Below are 19,514 nucleotides of genomic sequence, written 5' to 3'. Positions count from 1 at the left end.
CACCTGCTGCTGCAGGCCTCTGAGCTGCAACTCTAAGCAACTATGTTACAAATATAGAAGCTAAACAAAACCCCAGAAACCTGCTTTAGTCCACCGGCTTCAGTCAGCAGGATCGCAACATTGTTTCAAATACAGAAGGTAAACAAAGGCCAGAAACCTGCTTTCAGCAGCGGAGGCCTAAGAGCTGGAGCCAAGCCTCAAAGCTAAAGCTGGCCCAGAATAAAAAAGAAAAAAAAAGAAAAAAAGGAGCGGTTGGGAGCTTCAGTCACCCGCCAGCCTGAAAACAGCTCTCAGCCCCTCACCCAGACTGGCCAGGCACCCCAGTGGGGACCCCCACGCTGAATGGTGTGTGACCAGCTGCAAACAGCCATCACCCCTGATCCAGGACACCCTTCAGGGCAAACCAGCTGGCACCCACCCGTGCACCAGGCCTCTATCCTATATAGTAAACGGGTAATATGCCTCCCATCACTGGGATCAGTGGAGCTGTAAGGCCTCCGGGCACCGGGATCAGTGTGACGGGGCAGCACTCAAACCCCCTGATCGCCCTGTGGCTCTGTGTGTGACAGGGGGCGGGGCCACAACCTCCCTATCCGCCCTGCTCTGTTCATGACAGGGGAAGGCGCCCCAACCCCCTGATCAGCCCTGCTCTGTGCCTGATAGGGGGGAACTCCCCAACCCCCTGATCGCCCTGCGGCTCTGTGTGTGACAGGGTGCGGCGCCCCAACCCCCTGATTGGCCCTGCTCTGTGTGTGACAAGGGGCAGCGCCCCAACCCCCTGATTGGCCCTGCTCTGTGTGTGACAGGGGATGGTGCCCCAACCCCTGATGGGCCCTGCTCTGTGCGTGACAGGGGGTGGCGCCGCAACCTCCCCATCGGCCCTGTCCTGAGTGTGACAGTGACGGCGCCCCAACCCCCTGATCCGCCCTGCTCTGTGCATGACAGGGGGTGGCGCCGCAACCTCCCCATCGGCCCTGCTCTATGCATGACAGGGTACGGAGCCCCAACCCCCCTGATGGGCCCTGCTCTGTGCCTGACAGGGCCCAGCACAACCTCCCGATCCGCCCTGCTCTGTGCATGACAGGGGGCGGCGCCCCAACTCCCCAATCGGCCCTGCTCTGAGCCCAACCAGGGGCTGCACCTAGAGGGATTGGGCCTGCCCTCTGCCACCCGGGAGCAGGCCTAAGTCAGCGTGTCGTTATCTCCCGGGGGGTCCCAGACTGCGAGAGGGCACAGGCCAGGCTGAGGGACCCCCCAACTGCACAAATTTTTGTATACCGGGCCTCTAGTCTATATATATAAAAGCCTAAGCGACCGTTATGACCTAACGCCTGGATCAGCTAGTCGACCAGTCGCTATGACACTCACTGACCACCAGGGGGCAGACGCTCAATGCAGGAGCTGGCCCCTGGTGGTCAGTGTGCTCCCACAGCCAACCTCGCACAGCCAGCCAACCGGCCCCAGTCCCTCCCCCCGGCCAGCAAACCTCCTGCGGCCTTTCCCCCTCTGTCTGGCAGCTGGCAGGCCCCAAGGCCCCAGCTGCCTGGCGCTGATCAGGACTGGGTGTGATGGCCCCAATAGGCTCTGATCACTGACCAGACCTGGGGACCACATCTGTGTACAAATTTCGTACACTGGGGCTCTAGTTTTGTTTTTGTTTTTTTCTTAGTAAAAGGATATTGAGATATAAGAAGAAATTCAATATAATCAAGCTAGTCCATATTATCTGGAAAGTGCTATAATTATTACATAGAAATTTAAAAAGTCACCTATAAAATAAATAAAATATCATTAGTCACTAAATAAAACATCATTACTTGTAAAGGGTTAGAAAAAGAAAAAATAAACATCTACTGAATACCTAATATGTGCCCAACATTGTGTTAAATATGTGCTTTATATGTATCCTTCCCATGTGGCAAGTGTCGTCATTTTAATGACGAGGTATAAAGCTCAGACCAATTGAGTCGTTACCAAAGGCTACATGGCTAACAAGTGTCAGTGCTGGGATACAGACACAATGTATTTCCCAAGTCCATATTTACTTCACTCTACTTTATTGCAGCACTAAACTTGAGTGTTAGGATTAAATAAAACAAATGTCTAAGATTCTAGGAGAAAAAGTTGTATTTGTTGTATTAGAAATAAACATCAACGTGCAATCTCTGATAGGGTGTTTGTAAAGGCTGAGTTTGAGTCTAGTGATTATATCCAGGGAGAAAGGAAGAGGGGGAAAGGCACCTGGGAAAATCATAACGAAAAATAATATCTTATGAGAAAAATCGCAGGAAAGCCAACTATTGATGTTATTTCAACCATTTGCCAGATTCTGAAAGTCTACGTCATGTAGCACATGCATATTTTGGGGGAACTGGGACAAACTTAGGTCGTGTTCCTTGAAGCTGTTGTGTGAATGAAGTCACTATGGTGGACCTCCTGAATACCCAGCACCTATATCTAACCCTCATGTTTGCACTCTGTTGCTTTCATGGTAACTCTCATCATGTCTTAAGCAGACATTTTAAAATAATATAATTTGATCTTTATGTGTTTTATTGAAAGACATATAGGATAGTCATTGAGAACAGATTCGCTAATCAGTTCCCCTGAATTCAAATACTATCCCCAATACCTAAAAGCTGTTGAACTTGATAAAATATAAATTTAACGTCTTTGTTCCTCAGTTTCCTCATCTGTGTGATGAGGATAATAATAATTCAAAAATCATAGGGTCATGATAATGGTCAAATTAGTTTGTGTAGAAAATGCTGCCTAGCACATAGCAAATGCTAAATGTGTTAACTATTATGTAGCAAAATATATGCTATCATTGTTTTCATCTACTAAGCTTTTCACAATGTCATGGCATTTATACATAAATATCAAAGGAAAAGAGAATTAAAGGGAATATTCTGGTCTTGAAATGAGGGATAATATGTTATCAAAGATTTAGGGACTACAAAAGATGTAATTAACCTTTTTGTTTTATTTTTAATTAGTAGCAGAAAATACCAATTATTTCAAAATTATTCTCAAGCCCTAAAAGACAAAGTCGGTCCATGAAACTATTTGATATTTTCTAATATTAAAGCAATTTTCCAGTTGGTTGAGTTGTTACTGAGCAGCTGTATCATCTTGTTATTACTTCTGCTAATTAAGAGAAAGAAGGGAGGGGTGGGTGCCAGAAATGGGGTGAGGACAGGGAAAGAAATGAGAATCAAGATTGGGGCAGTGTCAAACATAGCTCAAAGGCGTATGTTGCACAAATAACGTTTCAACCGCTTTCACTTGCATTAATAAAGTTTTCGATGGCATGCACATCACTGGGTGATTGCAGCCCTTCCCATTATACCTTCTAACCAGGGGTGGGCAAACTTTTTGACTCGAGGGCCACAATGGGTTCTTAAACTGGACCGGAGGGCCGGAACAAAAGCATGGATGGAGTGTTTGTGTGAACTAATATAAATTCAAAGTAAACATCATTACATAAAAGGGTACGGTCTTTTTTTTTTTTTAGTCTTATTCATTTCAAATGGGTCGGATCCAGCCTGCGGGCCGTAGTTTGCCCACGGCTGTAACCTATAATTTAATGATTAATTGTCCAACTCTAGTCCAGAGTTTCATCTGCCCTCCTTCTGGGGGAAATATATAATTAAGGATTTCTGGCCTCTGGTTCCTTTAAAATATTTCCAAAGTCTACCCCCTCCTCTTCTGGGTGTCTTTCTCTGTAGGATCCAGGCTCAATGATTTAAGACACAATTTGCTGACAGGAGATCCTGAGAACCCATTATGAAAATGAAGGCAGCAAACAACCTTTGAATGTATTTCCCGATTTTAAAAAGCCTTCATTACATAGCACATTTCAGGCTGAGGATGTTAAAAAATTTATCACAGTTTCAGTAATTGCAGCTTCCTCTGGAAGCCCGGCATGATATGGAATCATTTGTAAAATGTGAATTCTGTGTGGCGTTCAGTAGGAAGCTTGCCAGGCAATACATTTAATTAGGAACACGGGGAAGGGAATAATTGCAGTCTGTCATAATGTATTATCGTTACTTTTAAGTTCTCCATGTGTTTAGGACAGCGGTCTCATAACAAGGTGTGTATTTAAAGCTAGAGGTAATTTCCCTCTCCTTGGGCCACTGATTTTATATGGGGAGATATATTATTTTGAGTGGTAAGGTACATTAGCCTCATTCCTTAGATATAACACTTTGTCTGTTGTTCAAACTCAGAATGTTAGCTGCTCTCCTTAGAAACAGCCTTTGTCCATTGTGTTAAGGCCTCGGACACTGATGCATTGCCCTTTCGGGAGCTGAGACAGCTTTATTGAAGTTTAACTTTCTCTGGAGATGCATCGAAATAATGAAATGCAATGCCTTTCTTGAGCATAACCATGTACATAACATCTAGCCCCGCCTGATAGATAAATTTGATAAGAACAACTCAAATACTGTATTGATTAATGTTGGTGTTTTTAAAAATGACAAAGCAACATGTGTCAGCAGACTTAAAAAGAAGTATGATGATGACCATCTTCAGAGGCCAGGCTTCCCTTGTGCTAGACATGATGTTCCATTTTATAGGGAAACTTGCTTATAATGAATTTGAGAGGCACCGCAGAAAAAGTGCAATGAATGGGCCTACTTGGCACATGCGTTTTGGCATTCAGTTTTCAAGTAGAGAATACTCTGATCATTTATCTTTGCATGAATCTCTTCTGTTAGTCATAGTCACCTTAGTGAATGAAGAATTTCCTCTAATAACAAGTCTTTGGATTTAACATTAGGGCATCTACCCTCAGAACCAGTCCAAGGTGTAAATTAGACATGAACAAAGATTGTTTCATTCTCTTTCTCTTCTAATTATGCTAGGTGTTAGCCTCTCAAAACCTTCCTTTTCTCACTCTGACCAGTTTACTACTCCTGCCCACCTCATCACTCTCCCTTCACCCATCAAAGCATCAAAACAACCCTATATGATAAAAGCCTAATATGCTAAGTGTCCAGTAGTCTAGTCATCTGCTCAACCAATCAAAGCGTAATATGCTAATGATATGCTAAGGCTGCTCAACTGCTCACTATGACATGCACTGACCACCAGGGGGCAGATAGTCAACTAGTCGACCAGTTGCTATGACATGCACTGACTACCAGGGGGTAGATGATCTGACCGGTAGGTTAGCATGCTGCTAGGGTCCGGCCGATCAGGACTGAGCAAGATGGGCTGGACATGCCCTGGAGCCTCCTGAGGTTCCTCCCCAGCTGGCTAACCTCCCGTGTCCCTCCCTGACCCTGATCATGCACAGTGGGGTCCCTCAACCTGGCCTGCACCCTCTCCTCTCGAAATCCAAGATCCCTTAGGGAATGTTGGAGAGCTGCTTTCAGCCTTATTCTTCTCAACACAGGAGCTGCCACCTGGTGACCAGTGCACTCTCACAAGGAGAGCAGTGCTCAGCCAGAAGCCAGGCTCACAGCTGGTGAGCTCAGCAGTGGTGGTGGGAGCCTCTCCTGCCTCTTTGGCAACGCTATGGATGTCTGACTGCCCTGGGGGGAGTGAACCTAAGCTGTCAGTCAGACATCCCCCGAGGGCTCCCAGACTGTGAGAGGGAGCAGGCCATGCTGAGGGACCCTCCCCGAGTGCACAAATTTCGTGCACTGGGCCTCTACTTATGTTATAATATACAGATGGTGTATTATAAAACTAGGGGCCCGATGCATGATAATTTATGCAAGAGTAGGCTTTCCTTCTCCCAGCTGCCGGCACCGGCTTCCCTCTGGCACCAGGGACCCAGGCTGCTGGCACCGGCTTCCCTCTGGCACCCAGGACCTGGGCTGGTTTCGCTCTGGCCCTGACTTCATCAGGAAGGATGTCCAGAATGACTTCCGGAAGACATCCAGTCTAATTAGCATATTACCCTTTTATTATTATAGATTATACATTTGAAACCTATATAATTTAATTAACCATTGTCACCCCAATAAATTTAATAAAAATTTATAAAAGCAATTATGATAGCATTTCCTTCAGGGTCCCATTCTCTGAAAAATAAGGAATAGAACCCAAATAGTTAGAACAGCCAGTATTTGACACTCAGTAGAGGATTAGCAATTGGACATAAGGAAGTAAGGAGAGAGGAGTGGTTTTAGGTAGATGGACAGTTACATTCGTTCAGGCAATCATTCATTTATTTCTGAGGAAAGAGAAATCAGAAAAATATCTCCTTATCTCATCCCTCTACAAAAATGTAGGCAGTGCACTTCTTTCTTCTTAACCACCTTGTAAAAGCTCTAAATGGACACAATTTTGATTCAGTGGCATTAGAAATCAAGATTATTTTAAAGTAACAACTATAACAATAATAACTTGTACTATTAAATGCTTACTTTGTTTAAAGCAATGTTCTGAGCACTTTGTAGAAATAAAAGCATGATTCTATATAGTAGATGCTTCTATTACCACCGAAAAAACTGAGGTACAAAGTGGGTATTTATCTTGATTTCCTTAGACAAATAGTAAGAAGTGATCTGATTTTGGTAAATAGTACAAGATAGTATGACTTCAGGTTCATACTCAATGATTATTAATATGAATTAATTGTGGAGGAGAAATAATGTAATTAAAAACAAAATGCAATTAACCAAAATACTCTTAAAAAAAGAATTAGAAAGAACAAGACTAAAAGTCTGATCAAAATTGCTGTTGGACATATATCAAATTTTAAATCTCACGTTTCCTCCTAGAATTAGGAAAATGTGTTTGCCTTAAGGTATCTACATATTCTAAGAGTATTTTTAGACTGAGGTTTATTATAAGAAATACCTGGGAATAAAGATTGAAAGTAATCCATCTCCTTGGCAGTATTTCTTGCATCTTAATACAATAGGCCTTTATTTTATTTTGTCTTACTTAATACTGAAGTCTAATTGAGACCTATCTAAAACTGAAGTATATAAAGCTAATAGCCAGTACTTTGGGGTGCAAATCTGTGTGTTTATGGGATGTGTGTATGTGTATATTAGCATGAACCACTTCAACTAACATGTATTCTTTTACTTTAAGGGGCAAAGGACCGTTAAAGCACACGACTGATGTGATCTATGCAGCTAAAATGATATCAGAATCAGGATCAAGGATGGATGTCCTTGCTCGACAGATTGCCAACCAGGTGAATTTTCTACAAATGCATGTGGTGCAAGTCTAGAAATTGTTTTCTGCCATTTCAATGTTAATTTTTAAGAGTTGAAATTTTACTCTATTGGATTATTTTTTATTACTGAATTATTTTTAAATTTTATTCAGTAATTAATACATAAGTAGTGGACAATTCATTCTAAGGAAGCTTAGTGCATTATTGTTATTACTTAGGACTTGATTATTTCTAAGATTTTGAGTTTCACATATTCAAATTATTTTAAATATCAAATATATTTTTTGAATTTCAAATATATTCCATTGGATTTAATATCCAATGTTAACATTTTTCCTTAATACCTTATATTTCTTATTTTTGCTCTTCAAAAAGTAATACTTTTCAGAATTCTATTATGTTATACTTTCTGAGTCAACAATATATTCTGGCACCCTATGTAAAATTGTAAGTAGTAATTATTAGAGTACTAAAGTGAAGATTTAAAATGTACAGGTATATAATGCTTATAGAGACCGATGATTTATATAGTTGGTATTTTTCTTTACATTTCTCTCATCTGTATTTCCGTTTTCTAGGCAGCATCTAGATTATTAAAGTTACCTTTTGCCTAACATGAAAGTTAGGAAAGTCAGTTTTTAGTTATGGTATAGGCATATTTAGTTGATATTTCAAACTGAGATGTAGTATTACTTTGCAGGTTTCATATTATTCAACTTTATAATGCATATTTATCTCCCTTGGGGGGAAAGGGGCACTATTCTTTTTGACTTTGTAACTATTCCATATTATTTATAGCTTATATACTTTTATTGGGATGCTTATTATTATTTACTCTTTTTATCCTCTATTTCTTAAAACATGAAGAATTTTCTCTTATTATATGTTGTATTTGTGGATATAAGGAGGAGAAATAAATAAGAAATAATAACAAATCGTTTTAAACATTCTGAGTATATATATATAAATATACACACACACACACACATATTCAGTGTCTAGCTACTTTAAGCATTATACATATTTTATTAATTTGTTAGTATTTAGTATTTATGGTTAAAAATAAACTCTATGCTAATACGTGACCAAATGACTGAATCCAAAACTTCTGGTTTTCTATATTATGTCCAATCCAAGTTGAAACTGAAAATGAATTGAAAACAATTCTTAAATTCAAGATAATTTTAGTCTATGCACTAAAAAATGTCAGACCATAGTTTTCCCAATAAAACTCTCACAAGTCAGCAGTCAGTGTAGACCATATGAGTCTGTTGTCCTTTATCTCTGACATAATAAAAGAGCTCCACTGTATTTTTCTTCTTCACCTGAGGATATGTTTTTAATGATTTTAGGGACAAAGGGAGAGAAAGAGAGAAACATTGATTGTGGGAACTAAACCTACAACCTAAGTACATGCCCTGACCTGGAATCAGTCTTCTGGTACATGGGACGATGCTCCAACCCCTGAGCCACCCAGCCAGAGCAAGTCCCACTGTTGGTTTTAGCTATACCTTCCATAGCTACCTTTTCTTCTGTGTTTTAGAAACCTCAGCTTGCTAAAGTGCAGCAAAGATAGACATAGCAAAGAAGGGAAATGTCCAAAGTGTACTGAGATTTCTACATGTAAAATCATCTCAAATTGATGACTAACCAAATTTGATAGAGTGAGGAAAAGCCCTCTTTATTGAGATAGTAAATTGAATAGAAAAATAGTTTTATCGTGGGCAAGATGGATTATGAGATAGTTGAGGGTTCCATGTGTTGGATGTGAAATGTTGATAAGACAATAAAATGAATAAATGCAATAGGTATATGGAACTTCTGAAGACAGAACTGGATGATTGATAATTATTATTATTATTTTTTATTTTGTAAGTGATAGCTGAAGCCACGACAGTGTATACTATTATCCAGGAAGAGGGTAAGAGTGAAATGATACCCAAGAACAAAAACTGAGAACACCAAAAGGGCAGCATTGACAATTGTTAGAGGGCATGTTCCTGAATAACAAGAGAGGGAGATGGGGTTACAGGGTTGAAGAAGGGTTATTATTTTCAGGGATTTTTATGTTGATCGATTCAAGGGTGAAAACATTAAAAGTGCAGAAATAAATGGGACAATTGATGCTATGTGACCCTGAGGAAGGTTCAATTTTATCAGCTATGATATAGTGGTGCTGGTCCTATAGACAGCCTCTGGGCTGGAGCACTGGTAGGGAAATGATTCCATCCTGGGAAGGGAAAGGTCCTGGACACACTGTTCTTGTTATCACTGGTTACTCAAAATTTCTATTCTAGCAGTCACAATGACACCTCATACTTTTTGTTAGCAAACTTTGCCAGTTTAGCAGAAATTAAACTGTTGTCTGTAATTGCAAAAGTCATTGTGTTTTTAAAATAAAGTTTATATTCTATTGTGGCCAAAAATAGCTGAGCTTTAGAATAAAGGTCTTTAAAGTATTCACTTTTCTAATTCACTCTTAAAATTGAAACTGAAAGGTAATGTGTTTTACTTTTCTTCTCACTCCTAAATGAAGGATTCTGCATTGGGACCAAGCATCTTGCTAGAAGAGTGAAAGCTGGTTTAGCATGAGAAACCCACTTAGGCTGGCATGCCATCTGCTTGCCTGTAGTGAGAGTCTTAGTAGTTATAAATTTAGAAAAAATATATATCCATGCATTAAAAAGCTAACCAGATGTCCTGGTCAACATCTCCTATCTTAATAAACTGAGAAATACCCACACTGTTATGATAGTCTACCACTGGATTTGTCTTGAAATCCTGAGCAGAGTTCCTTTAAAAGATATTTTATGAAAATTTTATTTTTTTAAAAGTCAAGGCCAAGAATGTTTTACAAATATAAGGCTCAAACTTTTTTTTTTATCACCATCATATAAAAAAAAATTAGGGGAAAGATTATTTGACTTTAATAAAGGAGGTTTGGCAAATAGGAACATTTTTAAAAATATTTTTTTTAATTTTTCAATTATAGTTGACATACAATAGTATATTAGTTCTAGGTGTACATCATAATTACACATTTATATAACTTATATGAGGAGGTCACCCTGATAAGCCTAGTACCCACCTGACATCATACATAATTGCAATATTATTGACTGTATTCCCTGTGCTGTTTATATCTCCATGACTGGCAATTTGCACATCTAGTCCCCTCCCCTTTTTCATCCATGGCCCCAACTCCCCTCCCTCCTGACAACCATCAGTTTGTTCTCTGTATCTATGAGTTTTACCTTTCGTTTTTTTCTTTTTTTAGATGCCACATGTAAGTGCAATCATATGGGATTTGTCTTTGCCTGACTTATTTCACTTAGCATAATACTCTCTAGGTTGATCTATATTGTTGCACATGGAGAGGTTTTGTTCTTTTTTATGGCTGAGCAATATCCCATTGTGTACATACCATCTCTTTTATATCCATTAGAGGAGCATTCTTCAAGTGGGAATGATTCATTCTCCTGATTCTGCTTTTAGGTGGTCAAAACCAATCAGAAAAGCTTTCCAAATGTCAATAGGAAGAAGGCTGTAATAAATTTTGCATTATAAAATTGACCAATTAGTATGCTTTTAGTCCTTCAGTTATAAATCTGACTAGCATTGTTAGGTGTAAGCAAGATTTTCATTAATTCTGGAAGTAAAGGGTAAAGCTAGCTCAGGCAACTTTTAATTTCAAAAGTTCAACTTCACATTTTCTGCTCATTTGAATGTTTCTTAACAGAATTCTAAACTCTTTGAGTATGGCTTTGAAAGAATACCTTGAGAGAGATTGTATGTTTTTCTTGGTGGTGGCAACATTGGTAATTGGTTAAGGGTCTAATTATTAATTTGCAAGTTCAATTTTATCATCTGTGATATAGTGGTGCTGGTCTTTAAGGAAAAAATCCTATAGATAAGAGTGTCCATTTAAGAATCAATTTACAAATCAGGGTGGCAGTTTACTGTTAACTATCCTATATATTAAAAGAGTAATATGCAAATCAACTGAATGGACAGAAGGGAGTGGAGGTCAGAAGGGAGTGGAGTCGGCCGCTTGCAGCCAGTGCAGTCCTCTGATCGGCCCACCTGGTCACCTGCCACAGGCAAGGACTCCTGGACTGTGAGAGGGAGCAGGCTGGGCTGAGTGCACGAATTTTCGTGCGCCAGGCCTCTAGTATAAGATAAAACTGGTAAGAAGACTAATACTGTTCCTAGATTATAGAGGTAGGTAAGTATAGCCAGATGATGTCAGTTTGAATACCAGCTCTACCATTTATTAATTGGGCAATCAATTAATATATCTGTGCCTCAGTTTCCTTCTTTGCTAAGTGGGGATAATAAGAGACCGTACCTCATGTAGTTGTGTAATTATTAAAAATAGTTAGTATAGGCAAAGTACCTGGAACAGTATATGGCAAATAAAACACTACATGTCAGAGGTTTTCATTGAGTTCATCCATAAGAACAAAAAATAGATAAGGCTGTTACTCAATGAGAACAATGAAAATGGTGTTTTCAATGAATGTCATGTAGAAGAGATTTGATGCAGGGAATGAAACAGAATACAAAATTCAAATTATCTTTAGATGATTTATATGCTCTATCAAAACTTAGTTTGCAAATGTGCAAAAGGACAATAATTAGATCTGAGAATACACCATATTCTCAAGATCAATCCATGTTGTTGCATATGGCAGTATTTAATATTTTCTTATGACTGAGTAGTATTCCATTGTAAATATGTACCACATCTTCTTTATCCAATCATGATAAGCAAAATAAGTTAGAAAAAGTCAAGAACCATATGATTTCACTCAGATGTGGGATATAAAAAACTGAAAGCAACAAGAACAAGTAAGGAAAACAAAGAAACAAAAATTCATAGACACAGACAACAGTATGCTGGTTACCAAAGGGAATAGGGCTGAGAGAAACTACAGAGTAAAGGGAGTCAAGTATATGATGGCAGAAGAGGATTTGAATTTTGGTGATGGGCACACAATGCAATATATAAGTGATGTGTCATAGAATTGTACACTTGCAACCTATCCTCCTCTTCTTCCTCCTCCCCTTCATCTCTCTCTCTTTTTCTGTCTCTGTCTCTCACTTTTTCTTGTCCCTTTCCTTAATTAGTTATAACTTAACCCTTTCTGTGAGATTTGGGGGATTACTCTTACTTCCTCATTTAAAATTTTAAAAACACAGTTAAAATCAAGATCTCTCTCATCTTGTCTGGTGGTAGCCCTGGCTGGTTAACACATGTTTCATATGTCCATGCCTATCTAGCAGATTGATAGTATTTATGCAAAAGAGTTTATTTCTTTGCTACATTTGTTGATTAACTTTTATTCAAGGTTCCCATGTTTTCATCTTGTCCACACATTCCGGAGCTATGTAGAGTAGTCTATTCTCAAATATAAAAGGGATTCTCAGGTATTTTCTGGCAGCACTCCAGCTTATTGACTACTAGGTAAAAGCAGAAATTCCAGGAAGGCTTTCTGATCTTTTATCCTATCTTATATTTTACTAGAGGCTTGGTGAATGAAATTCATGCATGGGTAGGGTCCCTAGGCTTGGCCGGCGATCAGGGCCAATCTGTGGGGTGACCGGCGGGGTGATCAGGGGGCCCCTGCTGGCACCCACCTTGGCTGGCCTGGGACCTGTGGAATGGGGGCATCGCCTGCATGGAGTGTCTGCCCCCTGGTGGTCAGTGCACATCATAGCGACCGGTCATTCCACCAGTTGTTCTGCTGTTCAGTCAATTTGCATAGTAGGCTTTTATTGTATAGGATTTTGCATTTTAGTTTATCAGTAGTGTATATTTTAAACATAATGCAACCATTTTGTTTTATACCATTTAATTAAACAACATATTTTAAATACTGGTTTTTTTCACTTTCCCAAAACATTTTCCACATCCTTTGAAAATATTATTTTTTTGTAGACTATGTAATATCACATTATATGAAGAGCATTCACCTTTAATCTTTCCACTCTTTTAGGACATTTAAGTTATTTTCAAATTTTGCTATTATAAGTAATGCTGCAATGAATATCTTTACATAAAATTACTCTCCATATTTCAGCATCCTTATGAAAATGCATTTGAATTAGAATTAAGTTATTGGGAATTTTAAAAACCTATTTTAATTACATAGAAGAAAGAACACAAAGATTAAACACAGATCATAGATATTTATGTTATGATGAAGCTCAAAGCTGTATTCCAGATAGTTCCTTACAGAAGTGAATATAACATAGGTAAAGAAATTTAGCACATCTATAAAACATGGATGCATGCCTTCTGTTTCTTAGCTCCAGGTAGATCCACAGCTGTTATTTAAGGTGGACTGATTTCTTTTGTTGTAATAGCTAAGAGCATTAAATGTTGAAATTAAGAGAACATAATATATAGTTTGTTGCAGATGATTTTTTATGCTCATGTAAATAACAAAGCACAGACAATGCAGAATTATGAGTTCAGAAGAGTGTTCTAATTGCAACTCTAGGTTAAAGGAATAATTGCATTTATCTTGGATTTACCTAAAAATATAATCTGAACACTTCTAACCTTATCATAAATTAAATGCATTATTTTATGTACCTCTTCATGTTTGGATATTTCTTTAATCTTTCTTTTGTCTGTGCTGAAGTAATTAAGGTCAAAACATGAATAAACTCCTCTAATGGAGGAAGCATGGCCTTCGTCTGAGAATTAGAGCTCAATGAAAATAAAATTGCTTATAAGTCACTTGAAATGTCAATATTTCCTCACTTTGATCTAGTTATTATTAATTTTGCTATTTTCACTTTTATCTTTTATGCATATTTAGTGTCCAGATCCATCATGCAAACAGGACTTGCTGGCTTATCTAGAACAGATTAAATTCTACTCTCACCAACTGAAAATCTGCAGCCAAGTTAAAGCTGAGATCCAGAGCCTGGGGGGAGAGCTCATCATGTCAGCTGTGAGTACTGCCCAGAACTAATATCATATTGTAGAAGATGCTTAAAACCTCCTTATTCCACCAAATCTTACATGTCCATGTAGGTTAACAACTCAATTGGAGTGTAAAAAGTTGCATGTAAACTAGTGAGAAATCTTACCAGATTTCTTAAAGATATGCTACATAGGTACAACTTATTTTTATTTACTTCAGAGATACTAGAATGAATCATGTTTTATAAGACACTTGGGTGAGAAATAATACTTAGAGCATGATTTTCAGACTTCAGAAAGAGTACAGACGGAACTCTGAATCGAACCCTATAATTTTCATAAAATGAAATTCATATGGCATTGAAAGTTAAAATAATTTTATGATTAATTTATATTCCCACCATAACATAGAAATGCAGGCTTTGAAAGATTTATTTCCATATATAATTTTAGAAGTGGGATATGATAGAACATTATAGATTTAGATGAACTTTCATGAATTCTTTGGTGACCCTGAGTTTCAGTCTGCTATAAAATGACCATGGTAGAAATAACATCTAACTTTTCTACTCATTTTTAATAACAGTATAATATTTCTTTAGAGTGGGTATGGTAATAAAATATTTTATATCAGTATTGGATTCAGTTATCAGTGACTCTGAGAAGGACATGGAACAAGATTATAAATTTAAGTTAAAGTGAAACATCATGAATGTTATGGGAACTTACATTCATGAAGACAAATTTTGTAAAAATGATAACAGTATACTTATAAATTTGAAATGTTTAGGACCTCAATAGCCTGACTTTGGACTCTCCCGCAGTGAGCTAACATTCTTAAAAGAACATAGTTACAAAAATGCAAGCAAAGAATTACCATTAAGACTAGAGGGCAGGGAACTAAGCCCCATAGACTGTTTCTTGCCTGTCTTTTATCTTCACAACAGTATGCCTCCTAGATTGTTTATTGGCTTGTTTCGTTTACTCTAATACTTGAAAAAAATGAAATTTAGAAAGGTTAAATAGCTTCTCAGCGGTCATACTAGTAAATGCCAGAATTGGGGTTTACCTTCAAAGACCTATGCCTTCTCTATTCAGATGGGCAACTTGGAATGTATGATGAAAGTGAAGAGCACAAATCAAAAGTGAGTAATTTGGAAATTATGTGTAGTTATTATTAAAGGTAAACAAATTGGTGTTTTTTTTTACATTTATATTTTGCAAAAGAATTTATAAATCAACACAACCTATACAAGATTGGTATCCTTTCAGTTTTCAAAGGAAAGTATATTTTAAATTGTCACAATCTATACACACAGAAAATATGTGTGTATGAATACATACATGTTTATAGGCATGCACAGATAGACACAGCATGTGTATTTTATTACATATATGCATTTTAAAATACTGTATCTTTATTCTGTATTAGACATTTAGTCTTCATTTTCTCAACATTATAATACTTTAGATGTGTAAAAAGTATTTACACCAAAGTCTGCTATTTACTTTTCTTTTTTTTTTTTTTTTAAATATATTTTATTGATTTTTGACAGAGAGGAAGGGAGAGAGATAGAGAGTCAGAAACATCGATGAGAGAGAAACATCGATGAGAGAGAAACATCGATCAGCCGCCTCCTGCACATCCCCCACAGGGGATGTGCCCGCAACCCAGGTACATGCCCTTGACCGGAATCGAACCTGGGACCTTTCAGTCCGCAGGCCGACGCTCTATCCACTGAGCCAAACCGGTTTTGGCAAGCTATTTACTTTTCTTATTTTCACACACTCACCATCATTCACATGGTATAGTCCATGTAAATTTTATGATTTAATTATATGCTAATTTTTCATGTTGCCTGAAGCTGAGCTTTCAAAAAACTTGATAGAAGTTCAGCCTATAGATTACTGCTGAAATATATTACTATTAATTGTCCCTCCAAAATATAATTTCCATCAGGTATATGAATTGAGTTTGTATTCCTTCCTGTTTGATATGATGATTCCAATTCATGAACTTTACATATTTTACAGAAAGATGAGGCATGAGCCACTTAGAATTCATGATTTACTATTTAAAAGCTGAGTTGTTATATAAAATGAGAAATAGCATTGCAAATCCAAAACTATTTGTCATCATTTCGCCCATAATTTCCCATGAGAAAAAAAATAAATCTCAAAATAGGAGCACGCCCCCTCTTACATGCTTTACTGCCATCTGCTTGCTGGTCGATCCTGGAAAGCTTTGAAAATACATTTCATTTGTACGTGCCAAAGCACACTTCTTCCATCTCTCCGTGACCCTGAGTTCTAGTCTTGTTCTTTTTCGTTTTTTCCTTTAAATTGAGAAGATCTTATCTAGGTCACCCTTTTTCCCCCATAAAATCTTCTGAAAAATAACAAGCATGTTTCTAAAGCAAGGAAACTCATTACAAATTACAGAAAATTGTACTCAAAACTACAGATGATTCAAAGATCACTAAATAAAGTTTGCATTCCAGAATCAGGTTCATGAAATCCTATTTTTAGAAAATATATTTGGTTAAGAAGAAGTAAGTGGAATGCATTTCTGGGGTTAATGAGTAGACTGATTTCTGGGTCTAGGCTAGTGTATTAGGATATAGGGTAAAGAAGATGAATTTAGAGCAGAAGAATTTTAAAACCATTCTCATAATAGAAAATGTCATTAAAATTATTTTTCTAATCCTTTTTATATCTGCAAGCACTTATCCTGAAATTACATGTTTTAATTACTAGGAAACCAAAGTGTGATTAGTCCAAAACCCCAGCACCGTAGACCATCTGGGGGATGAAACTATGAATAGATGGTACCGCCTTCAAAATACTCAAAGATGCACATATAAAACACTCAGATGTACAAAAATGACTCCAAAACAATATAATAAACTATATAACAGTAGTTTACCCAAAAGCACTTAGTAAGGCGTGAGGAAATAATCCCATTGATTTGGCAAGTGGGCAAGAGAATGCCCCAAAAGAGGCTTGACTAATTAAACTGTACCTTGGTTAAAAAGAAAAATCAAATGTTTATTTATGGGGAAAGGAGAGGAAAAGAGTCCAAGGTACATGGAACAATTGAAAGAAAAGGAAATAAGGAATTTTATAGAAACACCAAAAGGTCTGATGTGACTGGAAACAGTTATACAGGCAGTCCTAGGGTTACGTCAGATTCAATGTATGTCGTTTCGTGGTTCCGTCGCCATCTCCCTTTTATTTATAAAAACAAAAGTTCATCATTTCAATGTATGTACCTATGTGCTTTATGTTTTTTATCATTTATTTACCACAAGTGAAGGTCAGGAATTGTTATCTTTCTTTTAAATTGTTTTTACTGTTTCACTTCATTCCTGCTGTGTCTGTGCTCCATGTGAGTGACGTAGGTGCTTATGTAGGTGGGTTCCGACTTACAGCAAGAATCAGGTTATGTCACGCCGCAGGAACGGGTCTCCGACGTAACCCGAGATCCTACTGCACCCAGTACCCAGTACCCTTTCTGGGTACTGTTGGTGTGTGTACTGGGAGGGTGGGGAATAGAAGAGAACCTGAAAACAAAATTGGAACTGTTTCAGAAGAACCATTTATGGCATTAATCTAACACTGCAGGCAATTGAGAGGAATGGGAAAAAGTTTAAGTTTGAGATGGGCATAAACAGATCCCTCTGTTTAGAAGTTAGCTGCTTTTAAAAAACATGTTCTTAAATTGATTCCAGAGAGAGGAAGAGGGGGTGGGGGGAGAGAGAGACAGATAGACAGACAGACATGGATGTGAGAGAAAAACATAAGATTTGTTGCCTCCTGCATGAACCATGACTGGTGTTCAAACCCACAACTTGGGTATGTGCCCCTATCAGGAATCGAACCCAACACCCTTTGGTACAAGGGACTACACTCCAACTAACTGAGCCACACCAGCCAGGGCTGGAAGTTAACTGTTTTTGACAAGGTGGTGAGAGCTAGAAAAGGCAAGGAAGGGATTGGAAGATAGAGGCCTGTTTAGGAATTATTTTTTTAAATAATCTAAGAGTAACAGTGAGGACATAGATAAAGGCAACATTAGTGAGAATGGAGAGCAGTATATTCATGCATGAAAAATCTTCTGAGGTAGAAGTTATTAGAGTCAATGATCTATTAAATGTTAAGGTTGAAGAAGAAAGAATTGATTTACCCCAAGGTTTTGAGATTTGTAACTTACTCAACAGTGGCATCATTAACCAAAAGCTATATGTAGAAGGAAGAGCAGATTAGGAAATTCATTCAGGTTTTGCTTGTTAAATTTAAGTGATTAAGGGGCATTCTAAGACAAAGGTCTAGGAAAATGGCTATGTGGTTATGAAACTCAGGAGAGAAGTATGAAGGAGAAATAGATGGGACCATCCAGTGAAATTAGTGAATAAAACAAAGTATAACTCAGAAGGAGATCCAGAAAACTTTTCTACATGCAAGGGATTCTAATGTAGGAGATACAGAGACTGGTTGTGGCAGTTTAAACATATTGGGCGTTTACTATCTCCATAAAATCTGAGAATGGGTAACCCAGGACTGTAATGGCAGCCTCACAAAGTCATCAGGGAATCGGGCATTTTTCTCTTTTTGCTTTACTGTCCTTGGTTTCTGGCTTTCATTTCTATCAAAGTCGAAATATGGCTTCTCTAGCTCTACTATGGTTTTGATATTCCAGACAGATAAACAGAAACAAGCATTTGTTACATCTTTTTAAGTTTCTTCCTAGTGATTTTTTTTTTGAATATTATTCTCTAGAACTTAATTGTATAGCTAGACTTAACTGCAAGGGATGCTGCAAAACGTAAAATTTGTTTGTGTTTTAATCTGGGCACATTGCTTTCTCCAATTAAATCGGTTTTGTTTCTGTGAAGAGAGAATGGATAGCAATTTCTATCGTATCCATCTATGATTACCCAAATCACAGCAGTACTCACATATGTTGTAATTATCTGCTTTTATGCATATTTTCCACTAGACTATATGGTTTCTGGATATTTTTGAGTGATTAAGGCTGATCAACATAAAATTTCTGCATTATTTATAGACATTGGCTGCTGTACCTTCAAAGTGCATATTGGAACTTCATATACTTTTCCAAAACAGTATTAGTAATATGATGTAGGCAAAAATTAGACCATATCGGGCTGAATGCTTATGATGCAGTAACAGAGCAAAGATGGTAAAATAGACTAAATTTTCCAACAGTTTGTATCTGGAAGGAAGAAGAAATAAAGAGTAAGAGAATGAAGAGAGAGGGAGAACGATTTTTAAGGAGTAGACGGAATTACTCAAAGTTTCTTTTCCTTATTTTTCCTTTGTTTTGTTAACATTTTTATTTATGTACTTTTTAACATGGCAATAATTGAAAAAGTATTAGGTAAAGACCAGAAGAAACTAGAAAAG

General features: G+C 37.7%; 1 protein-coding gene across 1 annotated transcript in view; it reads left to right on the top strand.

Moving 5' to 3' along the window:
* CTNNA3 (catenin alpha 3) overlaps window positions 1–19,514 on the top strand; it is a 1,292,302-nt gene that overhangs the window by 1,217,013 nt on the left and 55,775 nt on the right. Inside the window, exons 16-17 of the mRNA XM_036336865.1 lie at window positions 7,063–7,168; window positions 13,981–14,115. Coding sequence (XP_036192758.1) covers window positions 7,063–7,168; window positions 13,981–14,115 — 241 coding nt within the window. The remainder of the gene's footprint in view (window positions 1–7,062; window positions 7,169–13,980; window positions 14,116–19,514) is intronic.

The sequence above is a fragment of the Myotis myotis genome, unplaced genomic scaffold (assembly GCF_014108235.1).
Source record: "Myotis myotis isolate mMyoMyo1 unplaced genomic scaffold, mMyoMyo1.p scaffold_m19_p_15, whole genome shotgun sequence".
Classification (NCBI taxonomy): Eukaryota; Metazoa; Chordata; class Mammalia; order Chiroptera; family Vespertilionidae; genus Myotis; species Myotis myotis.
Note: the sequence above shows the minus strand (reverse complement) of the source record. Positions and strands in the feature narration are given on the sequence as shown.